General features: G+C 38.6%; 1 protein-coding gene across 1 annotated transcript in view; it reads left to right on the top strand.

The window, feature by feature from the left end:
* Window positions 1-18,286, top strand: part of LOC139149959 (golgin subfamily B member 1-like) — a 45,922-nt gene that overhangs the window by 16,764 nt on the left and 10,872 nt on the right. The window contains exons 8-15 of the mRNA XM_070722054.1: window positions 1,070-1,187; window positions 2,706-2,836; window positions 3,450-3,635; window positions 5,191-5,341; window positions 6,595-6,770; window positions 7,570-7,713; window positions 8,143-11,584; window positions 11,989-17,287. Of these exons, the coding sequence (XP_070578155.1) occupies window positions 1,070-1,187; window positions 2,706-2,836; window positions 3,450-3,635; window positions 5,191-5,341; window positions 6,595-6,770; window positions 7,570-7,713; window positions 8,143-11,584; window positions 11,989-17,287 (9,647 nt within the window). The remainder of the gene's footprint in view (window positions 1-1,069; window positions 1,188-2,705; window positions 2,837-3,449; window positions 3,636-5,190; window positions 5,342-6,594; window positions 6,771-7,569; window positions 7,714-8,142; window positions 11,585-11,988; window positions 17,288-18,286) is intronic.

Below are 18,286 nucleotides of genomic sequence, written 5' to 3' on the forward strand. Positions count from 1 at the left end.
CGAGCTGAAATAATTTCCCACATTAAAAGGATAATAATGTTGAATTAATAATTGATTTTATCGCGGAAAGGATATCCATATTGACTTTCAGTATTTGTGTGGTCAATTTTAATGTCAGATGTCAGGTATCCTTATATATTCCTTCAATTCTCAATTCAGTAGCTTTATATTAGTCAGGCAACAAGATGGTTTCATTCACAGCATTATATTTGGTGGGAGGTTGATGCGTTGGCAAATCATTCCCAGAATTACTAATAATGTTTTATGAAGATGATAATACCAAGATGGTAAATGTAATGTCATCACCAGAGAACAGAAATTCTACACCTTCATGTGTTTGCCCTTTGTAGTTATATTCATTAAGGTAGACTTCGCCTCGGGGACAGATATTCACACCCTCAAACTCTTTCAATTCTTTCTGATATACCACTTGTTGGGGTTCATTTTAAAGCTCTTGGTGAAAGAAAACATTTTACAGGCTTAGTTTTTCGAAATTCGAAAATTTTGTTTTTCTTCATAGAGTTAACACAGAAATGGCGGCCATTTTGAATTTCAAATATCAGTAAATCTTGGGTTTTTTATTTCTCTGTTACTGAAATTTGCATGGTGACCCCGATTTTTATTCTTGATTTTGAAAGAGAATGGTTGAAAGATTCCTTGAGGAAAGTTTGAGCAAAAGTTTAAGTCTTTCACTTTCGAGGTGCATACTACCTTAAGGTAGAATGTTCCTCTGAGACAGATATTTAGACTCAGATTTTTACGGTCCTGTTTTGGTCTACATGTACCACTTGTGGGGGTTTACCTTAAAGCTCTTTGAATAAGCAACATTTTCACAATCTCAGTTTTTTCAAAATGAAAAATTGAAGAACTGTGTTTTACGAAAGAACAAATGTCAAAAGGTACTGCTAACAGAGCTGTAACTTTTGAATAAAATATTGCGATTGATGAGATGGCCTGATTTCTGTGTTTTCCACTGTGTTTTCATACTGGCTAGACACATTTTTTCTCTGCATAGACTGTGGATCTTAAGTCAATACCATGTGTAACGTTGATGTTGTTATCTTTGCAGTCTGATTCCCTGGCTGATGAAGTAAGTGTCTTGAAATGTCAGATAACAGAATTAGAAGATGAGAAAGGTCAGCTACAACTCAAACTTGTTGATTTTGATGAAATGGTCGCCAAGCAAGGTAAGCGTTAGAAAACACTCAATCGCCAGTATTTTTAAAGGGACAGGGTTTTGATCCAGCTTTGTCTCTGCTCAAATTGACTAACTCTGCACAACTTCCAAAGGAGAACAAAGGACTAAAATCACATGAACAGTGTCAACAACCAATGATGTGAGAACCAGGGATTTAGGACTGCCCCTTGAAACAGTAACATGCCCAATGTAAAGGGCATTATGAGAAAACTTTGCGAACCCTGTTCATCCCAAATTCCCTGTAAACAGGTGTATGTGTTGATATATTCATTCATTCAGTCATTCATTTATTGCAAACCTTTTAAAGGGGCTCACTAAACACAGCAGGAGCAGCAAACTACATAGAGCACTGACAATAGAATTAAAAGGCACAAATAATGAACCATCAAAAGGCCTGGCATACCACTACTGGAAGATCTAATGATTCTGAAGTTGTCAGTTGCTATGCTAAAACAGAATTTTAAAAAATTGTCTACAATCATCATTGATAACAATTAATTTTGGCTAAACCATTGTGGTGATAAGGTTGTGCCAGCAAGATGCTCCTATCAAGGAGAGGACTGTGTGATGACAGAACTTTGTGAATTTCAATGCATATCTGACTTGTGTAGACACACAACAAGAGTGCCATTCTCTGCTAATGTGACCTTTGTGAGCAAATACTGAGGCCAAATTCAGAAATTGCATTATTGTATATCTCCCTAAAAGACTTTTATTTTAGAAATTATGATCACATGAAATTTAGTCAAGAAGATAACTGCAACACAATAGTATTTCAACTACACATCATGCTTATAATCCTCCTGGCAAAACAGGACTTTCTTTGACTATGGATTAAACAACCTTGGTCAGAAATTTTGGGATTTAAGTTTGATATTATGTCCTTGACCCCACTGCCCAAGTATTGCGATCCAAATGCTTCAAAACTATGGTGAATGTTTCACTGCACTGGGTTTGTCCTATAGACTTGAATGTTGTAAACAAAACAGTGAAATTACCAAGCAATGAGTGATTACATCACAGCTTGGCAAAGTGTCAGTGGTAATACAATAGACTAGAGAGAAGGTCATGCTGGGAGCAATTGTCACAGAGATTAAACTCAAAGAGACAGCCAAGCTCAAATAACCAATTATATTAAAGTAGCCCTATTCACTTTTGGTTGACTAAACATCCACATTCCAGTTGTAGGCATTTTGTCAGGCACTTTCTGAGTAATACAGTTTTCCTTGAAGTAATTTGTTTTCCGGTGCTGTTTTACATTTTATTCTATTTGCAGTTTCTAAAGCTTGAAAATTTGCAGATTCCTTTGAAAAGTATAGCATAAATATTTATTTTTTGTAATTTCCTTTCAGAAATACACTTAATAACATTTTCACAAGGACAAACTTGGCACATTTTTCATGATCAATATTATCAGTATGTAGTAAAAAGAAAAATCTGTAAAATGTACGTTATTACTACTGTTTTACAAAGGAAACATAACAGACTGTTATTGTTTCATTCTCAGCTGATTTGCAACACACAATTGAACAACTCAACAATGAAAAACAACAACTTGAAGAAACTCTCACAGAGACCAAAGAAGAAAAAGGGAAGTATGAAACAACAGTCTGTGAGATGGAAGAGAAAATGGAACAGGTAAATAGATGATGCTGTCACCCCTGTAAGCTCTGTAATGGTCAAGCTGCTGTATTGAAACTAGCAGGATTGAACCAACACACAGGGGTGGACACTTCACAGGATTTGAAGTACAGATTACATGAAACTGAATAATAATGTACTAAAAATAAATTGAAATTACCACCAAATACTGAAGAGTTTTTTCGACAATTTTGTTTATCATGGCTACCAGTTTCTTGTTCTACTCCCTAAGCATGTTGAGCTTGTTATTGTTTACAAGTGAATTCTGGTCTGGACTAGAATTCAAATATAAACAATAACAGTGCATTCTACACTTATAGGTGCTGTGTTGGCAAGCTTAATAGTGGATGATTGACACAGGAAAGTTTGTCTGCACTGCAAATTGTATGTCAGAAAATATCTTTCTTCAAAAAGTAGTGCCGTGATCTAAGTCACTTTGTGAAATGTGTAAATATGGTTCAGAATCCTACTACAGTGTTCAATTCTGCCAGTGTATTTCAGTAGTTTACCAAGCTGTCGTGTGCAATGTATTGTCCATGAGTGTGTTAAACTTGATTTTGCTTCTGTAGCTTTGTATGCATCTATATTCATAATGTCTGTGCTATAACAGATGCATCAAACCTTTAAGCAGACAGAAGAAGGACTCAGACAAAACCACGAACACGAATGCCAAGAACTCAAATCCTCGCTTGAACAAACCAAAGAGGAGCGTGACGCGGAACGGAAATCTCGCGTAAGTTTCGAAGCCAGAATTCTGGAACTTGAAGATGTGCAGAAAAGGAATGAATTGAATCTTGTAAGTTATTAGACAAACGCTGCATGCCTACATTTCACCAAAAATGCGCACTTTTCAGAAACTTTGGCAATACTTTAAATTTAGAAACTATAATTTCTTTGTAAATATTCCCTTTTCTGCCTGCATGGCCAACAAAACACTCTTTTAAGTAATGACACAAATCTGAGTAATATTGTTTGCTGATTTGGGTGATGTGGTATAAACAATCATTAATTCTCTTTCTCTATAATCACATTGGTTCTCGGTGGAACGTTGATTGTCTGAATATCATTATTATTGCCATAATGTGCCTTTTATCATATTGCAAGAAAATGCCTTGGTTTTGGAGTGAAATACTATATTTCACAACTAGTTGAATGAAAGTGTAAATGGTGGTTATAATGAATATTTCAGTGCCCCAATGCAGTGACCGAGATCGACATTTGATTTGACAAATAGCTACAAGTCTTACAAATGGCAAACAAGTTTCTTCATAATTTTATACAAATTATCTAAAACTATCAGAAACCCACGTAATAACGTTACACTGTCATCAACAGATCTCATAGCCAACACAACCTTCAAGTTTAAACCTTTATGTCCATTAAAATCAGAGCAGCACATCACAGATCACATCCCACGGTCATTACATGTAGCCACCAAATCACAGTAGACCAACATTCACATAGCTGCAGTTCATTGCATTCCAATATCAAAGTTGTTCATCTGGTAAAACCAAACACCAGTCTGTAGTTAGACAGATGCACAAGCTATGTATCATGATAATTAGCTTATATGCCAAGTAATGTACATGAACACATCATCTGCAATAGTTCCACATAGACTGCTTCTATTTTGAAATTCCTGTATCCATCCAGGCATAAGAATGTACATTTCACGGTTCCAGGCTTCTTTTGGTCTGTTTGATGTTTTATGACTTTTTTCAAAGCTTACTGCTTTTTCAAGTCAGTGTCAGTATGAATTTACAAACAAAGGACATCAAGTGTGTACCACAGCATATTGGATGTGCGCATTCTCATTTATCACTTGTTCTAGCAAATCATTCAAACCCGCAAACTCAAATATTTGGTAGTGTCCTATTGTCTTAATGGTACAGATGGACCTCTATACTGGAAATAGGGGTGAATGAGTAACTTACACTTCTTCATTGCATTTTGACTTACATAGAAGTTGAGTGAGGGTGAAATAGGAGTTCTCTCATACATTAACAGACATTAATTGAAAATATTGCTCTTGTGTGAAACCAGAATGCTTTTGGAATGGGTTTAAGGTTATACTTGGAAATGCAATTTTTCTTTGCAATATTTGGGTGTAAGAGGTGAACTTTTAGAAACTTTGGTTTTGGAATCAGAGATTGTCAACGATTTTCACTGAAAATGCTTTTCATATGCAGCTGTGAAATACTACTATATGATGAGTTATGAAGTGATGTTGTTCCTCAGAAAATGAGCAAAAGACATAACTACATATGTAAAAGAATACATTTTATGTATTCACTGGTGTGTTCATCAACAATGAAGACTACATTATGCTCAGTTTTGATAACAACTTACAGGCCACACAGAATGAAACCATTGATAGTATGAAGGAAAGCCTGGTGCAACTCCAAGAGATGTTGAAAGACACGGAAGAAAAGAAATCCAGCCTTGAACAGGACAAAGTGACCCTTGAACTACGACTTGTACAGCTAGAAGAAGAGAAAGATAGTGAGTATATGTTAACTGTGCAGTCATACAGCAGCAGATTTCCATCTTTTAAAATTGAACTTTTGTCACAAAATGTAAATTCTTTAAAGGGGCAGTGGCTGCAACTTTTGATATTTTTCTCCATTATTATTTTAATGTCAACCACAGTTTCTTGTTCTGTCTCCCACAGCATGTTGACATACAGAGTATTCAGCTTGTCAACTCAGCCTGTACATGTGCTAACTGCATTGGTATTGTTTAGGAGTGAATTCTGGTCTGGACTAGAATTCAAAAAGAAACGATAACAGTAAATTCTACACATATAGATGCTGTGTTGACAAGCTAAATAGTGGATGTTTCAAGATGCTTTGAGAGGTAGAACAAGAACTTGCAATTGACATACAAAAAAGAGGCTGTGAAAAATGTACAGCAACGGCCCCCCCCCCTAACCCTTTGAGTGCCAAAGTCAATGTTTGTTGCCTTTATAGAATTTATCGCTAACAATATTTTTCAGATAGACAATTTTTTTCAGACAAAAATTTTTTTTTCAAAAAGTAAATGAAAAGTTTGTCTATTTGGTCCAAAACTATAAAAAATTTACATAAAATTTGGTAAAACGTTGTTCTTGAATTGTTGAAAAAGTATAGCACTCAAAGGGTCATTTGTACTCGTTCATGTCCTTAAATGGAAAACAAATTTGCAACAAATGTTCTTCACATGCAGCAGGGTCTGGTCATATTTGAAGACAAAATTTCTCATCAATATTCCGGAAATAAGACTGATAACGTGTACTACAGTAGCTGAAACCTAAACCTTAACATAAAGGGAACTGTTTGACCCCATCAAAAACTTCTACATTTTCTCCTTGGAAATGTCCTTTCAAAGAAAAAAGCTTCTTCAAGCTGTTTTTCTTCAAAGAATAAGAAACAAATTAATATAAATTTGGTGATCATCAATGCACATTATGTTTAACAAAGAAACTGTGCTCAAAGTATTAGTATAGTTGAAGCAGCAGCAGAAATGGTGATTTCATAATAATTTGAAGGTCTACTGAATTTAATAACCATTTCAAACAAGTACACATAGGCAATCAAAAACTTATTATGACAAGTACAAATGCAGTCTATTCAAAGGAGAAAGCGCGGTTATTTTATTATGGTGAAGAAATGACACCCTCAATATAAAACAACTTCAAAGTAAGTTTATTCAAAAGAGAGTATGAAGCGATTTGATCAGAGAGAAACTTATCTTAACCCTTCCATTTTGTGTTTAAGGTTTGGATTCATCCAAAAGGGAGCTACAAGAAGAGGTGCAATCCCTGCTCAACAAGATTGAAAATGAACATCGCCCTCTCTTTGAAATTGAAAATGAAAGAAAGCAGTATCAGAATCAAATAACAGAACTCCAGGAACATGTTAAAGAACAGGGAGAGAGCAACAAACAAAAACAGGTAACATTGCATTTTAAAAAGATTCAAGTTTTTTAGCTCACATTTTGTATATGTATATGTACTAAAGAGAGCTTATGGTAAGTCAGTGGCATGTGCATGTCTGTATATATGTATGTATGTATGTATGTCTGTCCACATCAAAAACTTCCAAAACAACAGTACCTGCCATCTTAGTATTTGGTGTACAGGTGCACCCAGGGGTGGAGATGTGAATTTGTTCAATGAACATGTTAGTATCAGAATATGCAAATGATGTAAAAAATGCAAAATCTTACAAATTGCCAAAGTTCTGTAACCACAGCCAAGATTGGTTGAAACTTAGAATGCAGGTTCCTTAAGGTGACTAGATTAGAATTGTTCACATTGTGGTGAAATTTTCAGGGGCAATTTTTCCGGTTTGGGTCAAAAAATCGTCTTCTCCAAAACCACCTGTCTGATTGTTTCAAATCTGCTATTGTGAGGTAATATATTGTAACCAAAAGTAAGTAAGACATCATCAAAGCCTCATTATGAAAGGGTTAGGTTGGCATTAGTACTCTTTGTTTTTGAACTCTATAAAACAAGACTGAGAAAATTACAACAGAACAGTCTCTTTCTGCCTTTCTGTCTCCATTTTAGTTTATATAAAGGTAAACATAGACCTCCTTTGATGAAATGCCTTTTCCTTTTTCATCAGGAACAGTTGATGTGCCAGGATTTATGGATAATTTTCAGGATTATATCAAACAAATCCTTCATTACAGGAATGAAATTTATTTCTAATAAGTTTGATTTGGGCTTAATTTTTCTTTCCTCACAGAATACACTTGATGAACTAGTCAAAGAAAAGACAAGTTTACTGGAAAAGATTGATGAAATGAACTCTGTTAACCGAGACTTGGAGAATGTGATGAGAGAAAGAAACATTGAAATAGACAAACTGCAAGGAACAGTTCTATCACAGGTAGGTCAATCTGAAGTTTTATTTATGTTTAAGATACTTGTATGCATTGCAGTCTAATCCAAGGAACAAGTGTATGTATTGACACCCTAGCCATGGGTAAAAGTGATGTCAGATGCTTTGAAAACAGTGAGTTGTCACAAGGTATATGGTACAACTGCCATGCGTCAAAACGTGAGCCATAGAAGAACCTGACCTTTGTAAAAACACATAAATCATGAACTGTCATAGTTGTTACTTTCATAGCAAGATCAATATAAAACTGTATTTTATTACAACATAGTTCACGATTAATTTAGTGGTCATGTAAAAAAAAAAAAGACAGAAAATAGAATGCTTTTGAGAGTAGAGTAGAGCTCTCTACGTTTCATTTTATCAATAGATATTTGAAGAAGGAGGTATAACTAAAAAGATACATTTTTTGTATTACAGAGTGAAAACACAGATTCTTTGGAAAGTGAGTGCCAAAATATTAGACAGCAGCTGTCAGCATTGGAACAGCAGAAATCTGACTGCGAAAACCAAATTGTGTCATTAACCCAGCAACTATCCAACCTTGCCATTGAGAAGGGTGCTGTTGATGAGAAGCTGAACGAAAAGGAACAGATGTTTGCAGGTGTGAGTGAGAGACTTGAGCAGAGAGAAGCTGAGGTGCAATCATTAGCCGAAAAGTTTGCCAGCAAAGAGACTGAAATCGCAGAACTTCAGGTGGAGCTGGGCAGGACTCAAGAAAAGGAAAAAGATTCAATTCAAAGGAGTGATGAACTTGAAGTTGCTCTGGAGACATTACAGACCGAACTAGATCATGCAAATAGATCTATCGAAGAAGAGAGGGCAAAGTTCAGTGCAGAGAAGGGACAGCTGGAAAATAGACTTGAACACGGCAAGAAAGAGAATGAAGATTTACAGATGCAGGGAAGAGAGAAGGATGAGGAGATTGAGAAAAGGAAACGGACCATTGAGGATATGTCTGCGAAGCTGCAACAGCAGAGTCTAGAGATACAAGAGATGGGTCTGGAAATCAACAGTGCAAGACGAGAGATTGAAGTCCTTCAGGAGAATCAATCCGTAGAAGGAATGAAGGTGGAATCGAAAATCACCTCTCTGCTCGAGCAGGTCAGCGATCTGGAGAGAGAGTTAGCACAGCAGCAGAGTGAGAAGCAACGATTGGAAGAGGCAGTCCAGAAGATGGGTGAAGACTTCAAAACCAGTCAACAGGAACTGCATGACAAAGACAGTCAGTGTAAATCAGTCCAGGATCAGTTGATACAAACGCTGCAGCTCATACAGGACAAGGAAACAAGCTATCAAGAGCAACTGAAGGCAGCAAAGGAAGAATATACAAAACTAGATGACTCTTCCACAAAGCAGATCTCAGGGCTGCAAAGTGAGATTGAAAATCTGACACTAGCTTCAAAAGACTTAGAGACACAGCTAGCTCAACAGAATGAGGACCATCAAAGACTTCAGACAGAGTTGAAGTCAACTCAGGAACAGTTACTGCAGGCTGAACAACAACTGACAGAAGAGAAGCAGCAACAGCAGGCATTGATGCAGCGATCAGAACTGCAGTTACAAAGCCTTCAAGATGATCTGAGTAGTCTGAATAACGCCCTGGAGGAAGAAAGAGCAAGGTCAACAGACGAGAAAGAGGAACATCAAAAGCACATAGAGAGTTTCAGAGAAGCTCTTGATGATGCAAAGAAAGAACTTGAAAGAACAAAACATGATTTAGAAGAAACCAAGCTGAGCTCTGAAGGGAAAATTGCAGATCTTGAAAGAGGACTGCAGTCTAAAGTAGAACAATGTGAAAAACTGGAACAGCAAGCTTTAGATGAAATACAAGAGAAAGAGAAGGCTGTGAAAGCACTCAGTGAAGAAAAAGAGACAGTGATCAGGGAGCTGAACAAGCTTGGGGAGACCTTGGCTGGGAAGGAGGATGAACTTCAGAAGAAGATTGCTGAGGTCGTCTCTCTGGAGAAAGATCGTGAAACACTGGCAGAAGAAGTGAATTCACTGCAGGAGTTGCTCGCCAAGAGAACAGATGAGATACAGGGGAAAGATGCCCAAGTTAAGAATTTGCAAGAAGAGCTTCAGTCACTTGTAACAGAAAGCGAGTCTCTGCAGGCAAGGGTTATGGAGAAGACAGAGATTGCAGTTGCTCAAGATGGTAAGATCCGTGAGTTAGAAGAAAGCATTCACTTAGCTGAGGAGAGATTTTCTGCTCTGCAGGCGCAATTAGGAAACCTTGATGAAGAGAAATCCAAGACAATTCTTAAAGTACAGAGTCTAGAGGATGAGGTGAGAGAAAGCAACACTAAACTGCAAAGTGTAGAAGATGAGCTCAGAACATTAGAAGTTGAAAAGTCGTCTCTGCTTCGAGAATTTGATGAAGCCAAAAATCAGATGGGTTCCTTGAGGGAGAGCTTGATTGAAAAGGAGAAAGAATTGACAGATTTGATACAAGGGTTTGAAAAAGAGAGGAATGAGATGTCAGAAAAATTCAGAGTCTTGCAGTCAGATACTGAACAGGAGCTTAAAAATCGTGAGAGTGAAATCCTAAAGATGAATGAGACTCTGGAAAGTGTGAAAACAGCAGCTGAAGAGAGCCAGACAACATTGAGAGAGGAATTGACCAAGCTGGAAGAAAGCAGACAGCAAGCTTTAGATGAGAAGACAGCTCTAGAGGAACAAGCCAGGGATAGTGCCCAGATGGTTGCTAGGTTACAGGACGAGATAAAACAGAATGAGGAGTCTTTCCAGGGACACATTACAAGACTGACAGAGCGGTTGCAGTCACAGAATAAAGACATGGAAGAACTTAATAAACAGATCCAGGAAAAAGTCCACCATCTGGAGAGTGCAAAGCAGAATGCCGCACAGGAGGTGAATGTTCTAAGTCAAGATTTGAACATGGCAAAGAGTCAAATTACAGAGTTACAGGAGGAATGCACCCAGCAGCAGGAGCTGTTTGAAAGAACAGTAGAAGAGTTCAAGAACAGACTGAAGTCAAGCGAAGCTGAGAAGGATAATCTGAAAATGGTTGTCAAAGAGAAAGAGACTGTCATTGAGTTGATAGAACATAATGCTAGAGGAAATGAAGATCGTCTGGAAGAGCTGCGTCAGAGTGTTGAAGCTGAGTTAGAACAGACAAAGACTGATTTACAAAGCACAGTTGTGGCAAGGGACAAGTTTAATGTCCAAGTGCAAGAACAGCAAGCTTTGAATGACTCACTGAAGGCTAACATACAAGTAATTTCAGATGAATTAGCAGAGAAAACATCACAACTCAACCAAGAGATGGAACAGACCCGTCAGCTAAATTTGGCAAATGGAGATCTTCAAACAAGTGTGAAGGCAGAGAAAGAAGAGGTCGTCAGACACCTGTCTGACATTGAAGTTCTGAAACAAGAAATTGTGACGCAAAAAGCGTCATCTTTGAAAGAAATTGAAAAATATGTTAGCCATATTGATAATCTGAAACAGGAAAATGAAATGAGCAAAGATAATTTGCAAGGAACCATCAGTGAGTTGTTGAATCAGTTAGAGGGCGCACAACAAGATATTGAAATTAGTAAAGAGAAACTACAAACTGCAAACAGAGAGATCGAAGGCCTAACCAGCCAGCTCCATGAGAAGAACAAAGTCATAGAAATGCTTGGACAGGAGGGATCTGAGAAAGAATCTCTGCTGAATACTGAGCTAGGTTTAGCACAGGAGAGAGAGCGGCTCAGCTTGATAAAAATCTGTCGGCAACCACAGAAATCATGCAGGCTAAAATTGCAGCAATCCAGCAACTTGAAGAACAGATCCGCGGATGTGAAAAAACCATCAGTGATCACAGAGAGCAGTTGGAGAATACCAAGGAACTGCTAGAAAAGACAAATGATGAGCTTGCTTCTTTCAAAGAAGAAAGTAAGTTGAAGATCGAGACATTGATGCAAGACCATGATTCTGAGTTAAAGAAGCTAAACGAACAGGTGGCGGAGAAAGATCAAAATTTCACCACCATGGAGCAAACATTCAGTTCAACTGTAGAAAAACAAGAGCAGGAAATACACTCTCTTCAACAGGAAGTGGAGAGAAACAAACAGCAACTTGTTCAAGATATGGAGAGTAAAGAAGGTGAAGTACAAGCTATGAACGAAGAGTTGCAAGTTTCTATGGCAACAATTCAAACACTGAAAGAGGAAGCTACAGAAAAGCAGAAGATTGCTTCAATGCTTCAGGAACAGTTCCAAGTCAAGGAAAGGGAGCTGATGAAAGAGTTAGAGTAAGCTCAAAACCAGCTCTCTGAGACTCAAGGTAGCTTGTCAAAATTGCAGGAAGATTTGAATTGCAACCAAGATGAACTGAGAAATACCAAAGAGAAGTTACAAGAAGAGGAAGAGAAGTCGGCTAGTCTTGATGAACAATTAAACAGTGCTCAGAGGGAAGGAGAACAATTGTCAGAACAGCTTCATGGCATGAAAACTTTGTCTGCAGAGATGAAGGAACATCTAGATGTCTCACAGAGGGAGGTTGAACAATTGAGAAAACAGCTTGCTGAGACTGAAGGAAAGCTGGAGGTTGCAAAGAGGGGAGCCAGTCAGTTCACTGAGCAGCTAGAGGAGGTCTGCCGGAGGAACAATACAATGTCTGCGGAGATTCAAAATCTAAAAGAAATTCAACAAAAATTGGAAGCAGAAGGAAGAGAAAAGCAGCAAACTATAGAAAACATGCAGAACCAGTATGGTGGGCAGATAACAAAACTGACTGAAGAGCTTTTCACGGCTCAGGAATCTGTGCGAACAAGAGACATTGAGGTGGAGGGTTTGCAGAAAGAAGCCAATGAATCTAAAATGAGCATGGAAGAGACGCACAAAGAACAGGTCCTCAGACTTCAAGGTCAGCTGGAAGAACTGACACAGATGAACTCTGACTTGAAGGAGCAGCTACAACAGGAGACGGAAAGCGTGAAGAGGGAGACGGAAATGAAACAGGAAAAGGCAGCAATGTTGGATCTCACCGGAAAGAGGATCCAAGAACTGGAATCTGAGCTCAAGGTGACTCAGGAAAGTTATGAAAACCTGAAAGGCAAGTTTGAAAAGGCTGCATTGGACCTGCATGAGAAAAAGGAAATGGTTGAACAGTTGACACAGAAAGTTATCGACAATGAGGAAACGTTCGTGGCTCAAATAGAATCCATGAAAAAGAGTATCTCTGAAAAAGAACAGGAAGTGAAGAGACTTGTCGGGCAAGTTGCAGACAAGGATAACTTGATGGAAAGTTTGAAAATGCAGGTGCAAGAAAAGGATAGTAATTTTGACTTTGAGATGATTCAGTTGAAAGAGGCACTACAGCAAAGGGACAGAAATATACAAGAATTTGAGGAAAGAATCACAAACAAAGATACTGAGATGGAGAGCATGACGCACAAGTTCCAGGAGAGGGATGCAGTTGCCATGGCATTGCAAGAAGAGTTAGAGGCTTCAAGGAAGGTTGTCCAGCAGTTACGTGATGATGAGATAGCCAAGAGAGATGCAGAAATTGAAATGAAGCAAACAGAAATCGCTAACAAGGATGATGAAATTGCGTCTCTGCTACAGAAGTACCAGCAAAGTGTGGGAGAAGTTGCATCCCTGCAGGAAAAGCTTGACTCTGCCGGGAAGTACATACAGCAAATGGAAGAGGAAAAAGAATCCAAGGAGAATGAGATGATACAGAAAAACGAAGAAATTCAGAGGAAAGATGCCGATATCTCGGAGAAATTTCAAGAAATGGAGAATCTGATTGATCAGTGTGAGCAGGCTGAAGCGAGGGTTGTAGCTCTTCAAGAGAAGCTTGATGCTTCCGGCGTCTACACCCAGCAGCTTGAAGAAGAATCCAAAACAAAGTCCATCACCATTGAAAACCTACAAGAGAATTATCAAGGAAATGACAGCCGCTGGCAAGAGGAGTTGCAGAACTTACACAAAGTCATCAGTCAAAAAGAGACCATGTTTAATCAGGAGTTGGAAGGGATGCAGGAACGACTCACCAATCAGAAGACATTGATTGAGGAGAGAAATAAATCTATCAATAAATTGCGAGAAGAAAAAGCTCAGGTTGAAAACCATGTAGAAGAGCTTCAAGAAGAAAGAATTGAACTAAATAACAGAATCAAGGATTACGAGTTGTATGTCAGTAATCTGCAAGAAGCCACTGTTCAGAAAGAGAAAGTGATTGAGCAAACAACGGCTCAGCTACATCAGGCAGAGTCACTCCAGAGGAGTGAGGTTGGGGCTTTGAAGGAGTCTTCCGAGAACAATGCAAAGCAGGTTGAAGCGCTTGAAGCAGAACTACAGAGGGCTCAGGAAGAAGTGGAACTCTTGCGGCAACAAGCTAGAGAAAGAGACAGCCACCTGGAATCATTGAATGTGAGTTTCAGTGAGAAAGACAGCAAACTATCGGACTTGGAAACAAGTCTGTCGGAACAGAAGGAGAGTCATGAAGCTGAGCTTGAAAAACTTAAGACAGAAATTGAGAATGTCAAAAAGAGATACGGAAAATTGTTAGAGAAAGCGAAAGAGTTGAAAGTAAAGGGAGACACCTCCGCAAAGGAAAGAGATGACTTGAAAGAAGAGTTGAAGGTTTTGAGAGATTCAAGGGGAGGAGAGAGTGAGATCCAGCAACGACTGAGAGAAGACCTTGAGGCAACCAAAAGTGCTGTCTCAGAAAAAGACAGTGTTATAGAAAAACTGACTCTGAATATTGGACAGCTCAACAGTGATCTTGATACTCAGAAGAGGGAGTGTGCTTCGAAAGAGGAAGATCTTCTACAGTTACAGAATGAGCTTGCCAAACAAAGGAGGGAGTGTGAACTGAAGGAGGAAGAGCAACTCAAGCTACAAAATGAGCTGGACACCCAAAAGAGGGAGTATGCTTCAAAGGAAGAAGAGCTCAGTCAACAAAGTGCTGGGCAGGAACAGATACTAGGAGACCTCCAACATGCTCAGGACAGGCTCATGGAGTTACAGGAGCAGTTGGCAATACAACAAGAGGAGAAGAATATCGCAGAGCAAGAAGTCAAAGATTTAAAATTGAGAATTGAAGATAATGAACGATCTTTGCAGCAGTATCAAGATGCCCTGAAGGACGCAAAAGAGGAAGCAGTGAAAACTCAGAACAATATTTCAGTTTTGCAAAATGAAAGAGAAATTTTGGAAGAAAACCTGAAAAGCAAGGAGGCAGAATTTGCAGAAACCATTGAGCAGCTGTCACTCAATGCAGAAAATCTGAAATCAGAGAAACTGGCCAAAGAACAGGAAAATGACACTTTGCAGAAGCAGCTGGAAGAAATGGTCCGAGAAAGACAGGAATTTCAAAAAGAAGGTATAGAGGCATTGTACAAAGAAATTGATGAAGCTCATTCTGTGACCAGGCAACTTACTGATGAGAAGAAACAACTAGAAGAGAGACTTCAATCTGTCAGTCAGGAGTTTGCAGAACAGCTCAGGGAACTTGAAGATGAAAAATCCAATCTACAGGCAGAGGTACAGACCCACGTAGAGAGATCTGAAAGTTTGGAGGGAAATCTAAATATATCACAGATTGAAAATGACAAATTAAGGTCAGAGTTTATGACGGAGAGAGAACGGATTCAACATGAGCTAGAGGAGACTAATGTTCAAAAGAACAGCATTATGGAAGAAATGGAAAACCTTCAATTGCAGAAACTTGACATGGAAAAGCAAATCAGAGAATTGGAAATGACAAATGCCATGACTGGACAGAATAGTGAAGAAATAATGAAACAGTTGAACGAGATAGCAGAGCAGAAACATCAAGCTGAAGCCGAGTTGCAAAATCACAAAGGACAGCTAGAAGATTCGAGGACAGAATGCGAGAGACTTGGAGAAGCGATCACAGATCTGAAACAGACAGTGGATGAGTTGAGTGCGGAAAAGGCTGATTTGAAAGAACAGTGTGAGAGACTTCAGGAGTCGAGCTCTGAGTTAGAAAGACTGCGCACTGAACATGAGAACTCTGAAGAATTGATCTCTGAGCTGAAATGGGATCTGGAATCATCGCAGAATGAAAAGGATTTTCTGAGGAGACAAAGTGAAAAACTACAAAGCCAGATACAAAATATGAAGCTAGCTTGTGAAGATTTGGAATCGAAAGTAGAGGAACTTGAGAATGAAAAAGTGGAAGTCAGTGAAGGATTGATCAAGGAGAGAGATGAGTGGCAGACACAAATGCAACATGCAAAATACGAGGTGGAGACACTACGCCAATCTTCTGATGAAAAGACACACGAATCCACATCTGTTAAAAATGAACTCACTTCAGTGTCGGAAAAGTACAGAAAAGCCGTGGAGGAATGTGAGGCTTTGAAAAATACACTCACTTCATTGCAACAGAGTTTGAATGAGAAGGAGGCTCAGGTTAATTCAGTTGAACTTGAACTTGTCGCTGTGAACGCAGAAAAAGAAGAACAAAATGCAGAGTTTGAAAAACTGAATCAGAAAAATACACTTTACCACAGCCACCTTGTGAAAATGAAAAGTGAGTACAAAGCCACAAAAAATGAAAATAATGAACTTCAAGCTGAACTGCAGAAATTGAGAACTCTTTTGGAAAAACAAAACTCTGAGATTAAAGTGCAGCTGGAAAACATCAAATCTGAAATGGACCGGAAAAACACGGAAACCAGGGCACAATATGAAAGTGAAGTGGACAAGGTGAGGAACGCTTTAAGTGAAAGTGAAGGCGAAAAGGAGAAACTGACGTGGGAAATGAACGAGCTGAAGAAAGAAGTGGAGGAAATGGACGCTGTCAAGCAACGGAACAGGGAGTTGACCAATCAAATGAACTCACTGAAAACGACACATGAGGAATTAAATAACGAACTCTGGCAAGTTCAGGCTCGGGAACAAGAACTTGAATCCCAGATTGATGAACTTGCAGAGGAAAATAAACAGTTTATGACTGAATTAGAGAAATTCACAAACTTACAAAAATACTTGCGTGGCATTGAAGAGGAAAAAGATTCCGCTGAAACAGAATTGAGGTCGTTACGAGAACGTTTTGAAGAATCGGAAAACGAAAATGACGAAATGCGAAGTCAAAATGTAAAGTTAGCAAGTGAGATAGAAAGGATTTCAAGTCAGCACATTCATGATTGTAAAACACTGAGAGAGGAAAGTGATAGAATAGAACAGGAACGGGATTCTCTCGAAAAACAAGTGAAACAGCTCAGTGCTGAAAGCATTTCTCAAAAAAGTGCAATTGAAAAGTTTGAGGCAGAAGTGGGTGAGCTTCGCGATGAAAAAGATAAGTTGCAAACAAGGACTGACTCACTTGAGAAGGATCTGACTGAGCTGAGTCAGGAAAATGTGACATGCAAATCTGACATTGCAAGATATGAGGTTGAGGTCAACGACCTCAGGGTTGAAAACAAGGACTTGAAAAATCAACGGAATGAACTTGAACGGGTGAGCACGGAACAGGTGAGGAAGCTGACGGAAGATTTGCATTATTCTGAGGAAGAACGGCAGCGGCTACATCAGGAATTTGAAGATTTCATGCATGGATTCCATGGCAAAGATATCAGGTAATAGATTCACCCCTATTTCCCTGTGTAGAATCCAACTTTACCATAGAAAGCTATAGAATTGGGCCAAACTATAATGGTAAACAGGTTAAATAAGTGTGATGCATGGCAAAGATATCTGGTAATACTTTCACAAAATAGGCTATATAACCCTTTTACCACCATGGTTTGGCCCTAACCTTTTGTTATCAATGGTGAGTGTGGATCTGTTTACAATAGATCAGGGATGAACAGATAAAGTAAAGTGTGATGCATGGCAGAGATATCAGATTATACCGGTACAGTCTAAGATTTCTGACATCAATGTCATGTTGTACATAGGCTGCTTTAAATATTAAATTGTGATGCATATCTGATGTGAGTGTAACCTGTGTTGATTATTGCTGCAGAGTTGATATGTCACTAAGATCATAGCAACGGACCTACTGATACTCCAAATAAATATCTCCCTCTGATAACTACAGTGTTCCATGGAAAACACACTGAAGACAATATAGCAGTACAATTAAAGACATGAAGAGAAATGTATACACATGAATGCTTACAGTTCTATCTACGTTTCTGCAGTCTGTTTTGTTTGCACCATTGTCCATATGAATTCTAGGTTTCACTGATTAAGCAACAGTGATAGAGTCACTTCACCATATTTTCATTATTTTCACTGACAACTTGTTAAAACTACTACAGTAAAGTTGTAAAGTTGAAAGGATGGAAAGGAAAATTCATGTCCTCACAGAAGATGGTGATATATAGTATCTCCAATGTCATGCAGTTATTTAGATTTACAAAGTAAGATACACATTGTGATAACCAATGTCTTGTCTTTATTCTGCCTTGGTGTCCATATGTGTGGATTTTGTCACTGTAATTCTGATGTTTTATTTCTATGTCCTTCTGTTTGTGTATTTCCATCTGTCTTCATCTCTGTCTTTCACTGTCTCTGTCCCTCTTGATTGTTGTTCCTGTCTCCTTCCCCCTCCCTCCCTCCTCCCATCTGAT

Source organism: Ptychodera flava, chromosome 2 (genome assembly GCF_041260155.1).
Source record: "Ptychodera flava strain L36383 chromosome 2, AS_Pfla_20210202, whole genome shotgun sequence".
NCBI classification, from domain to species: Eukaryota; Metazoa; Hemichordata; class Enteropneusta; family Ptychoderidae; genus Ptychodera; species Ptychodera flava.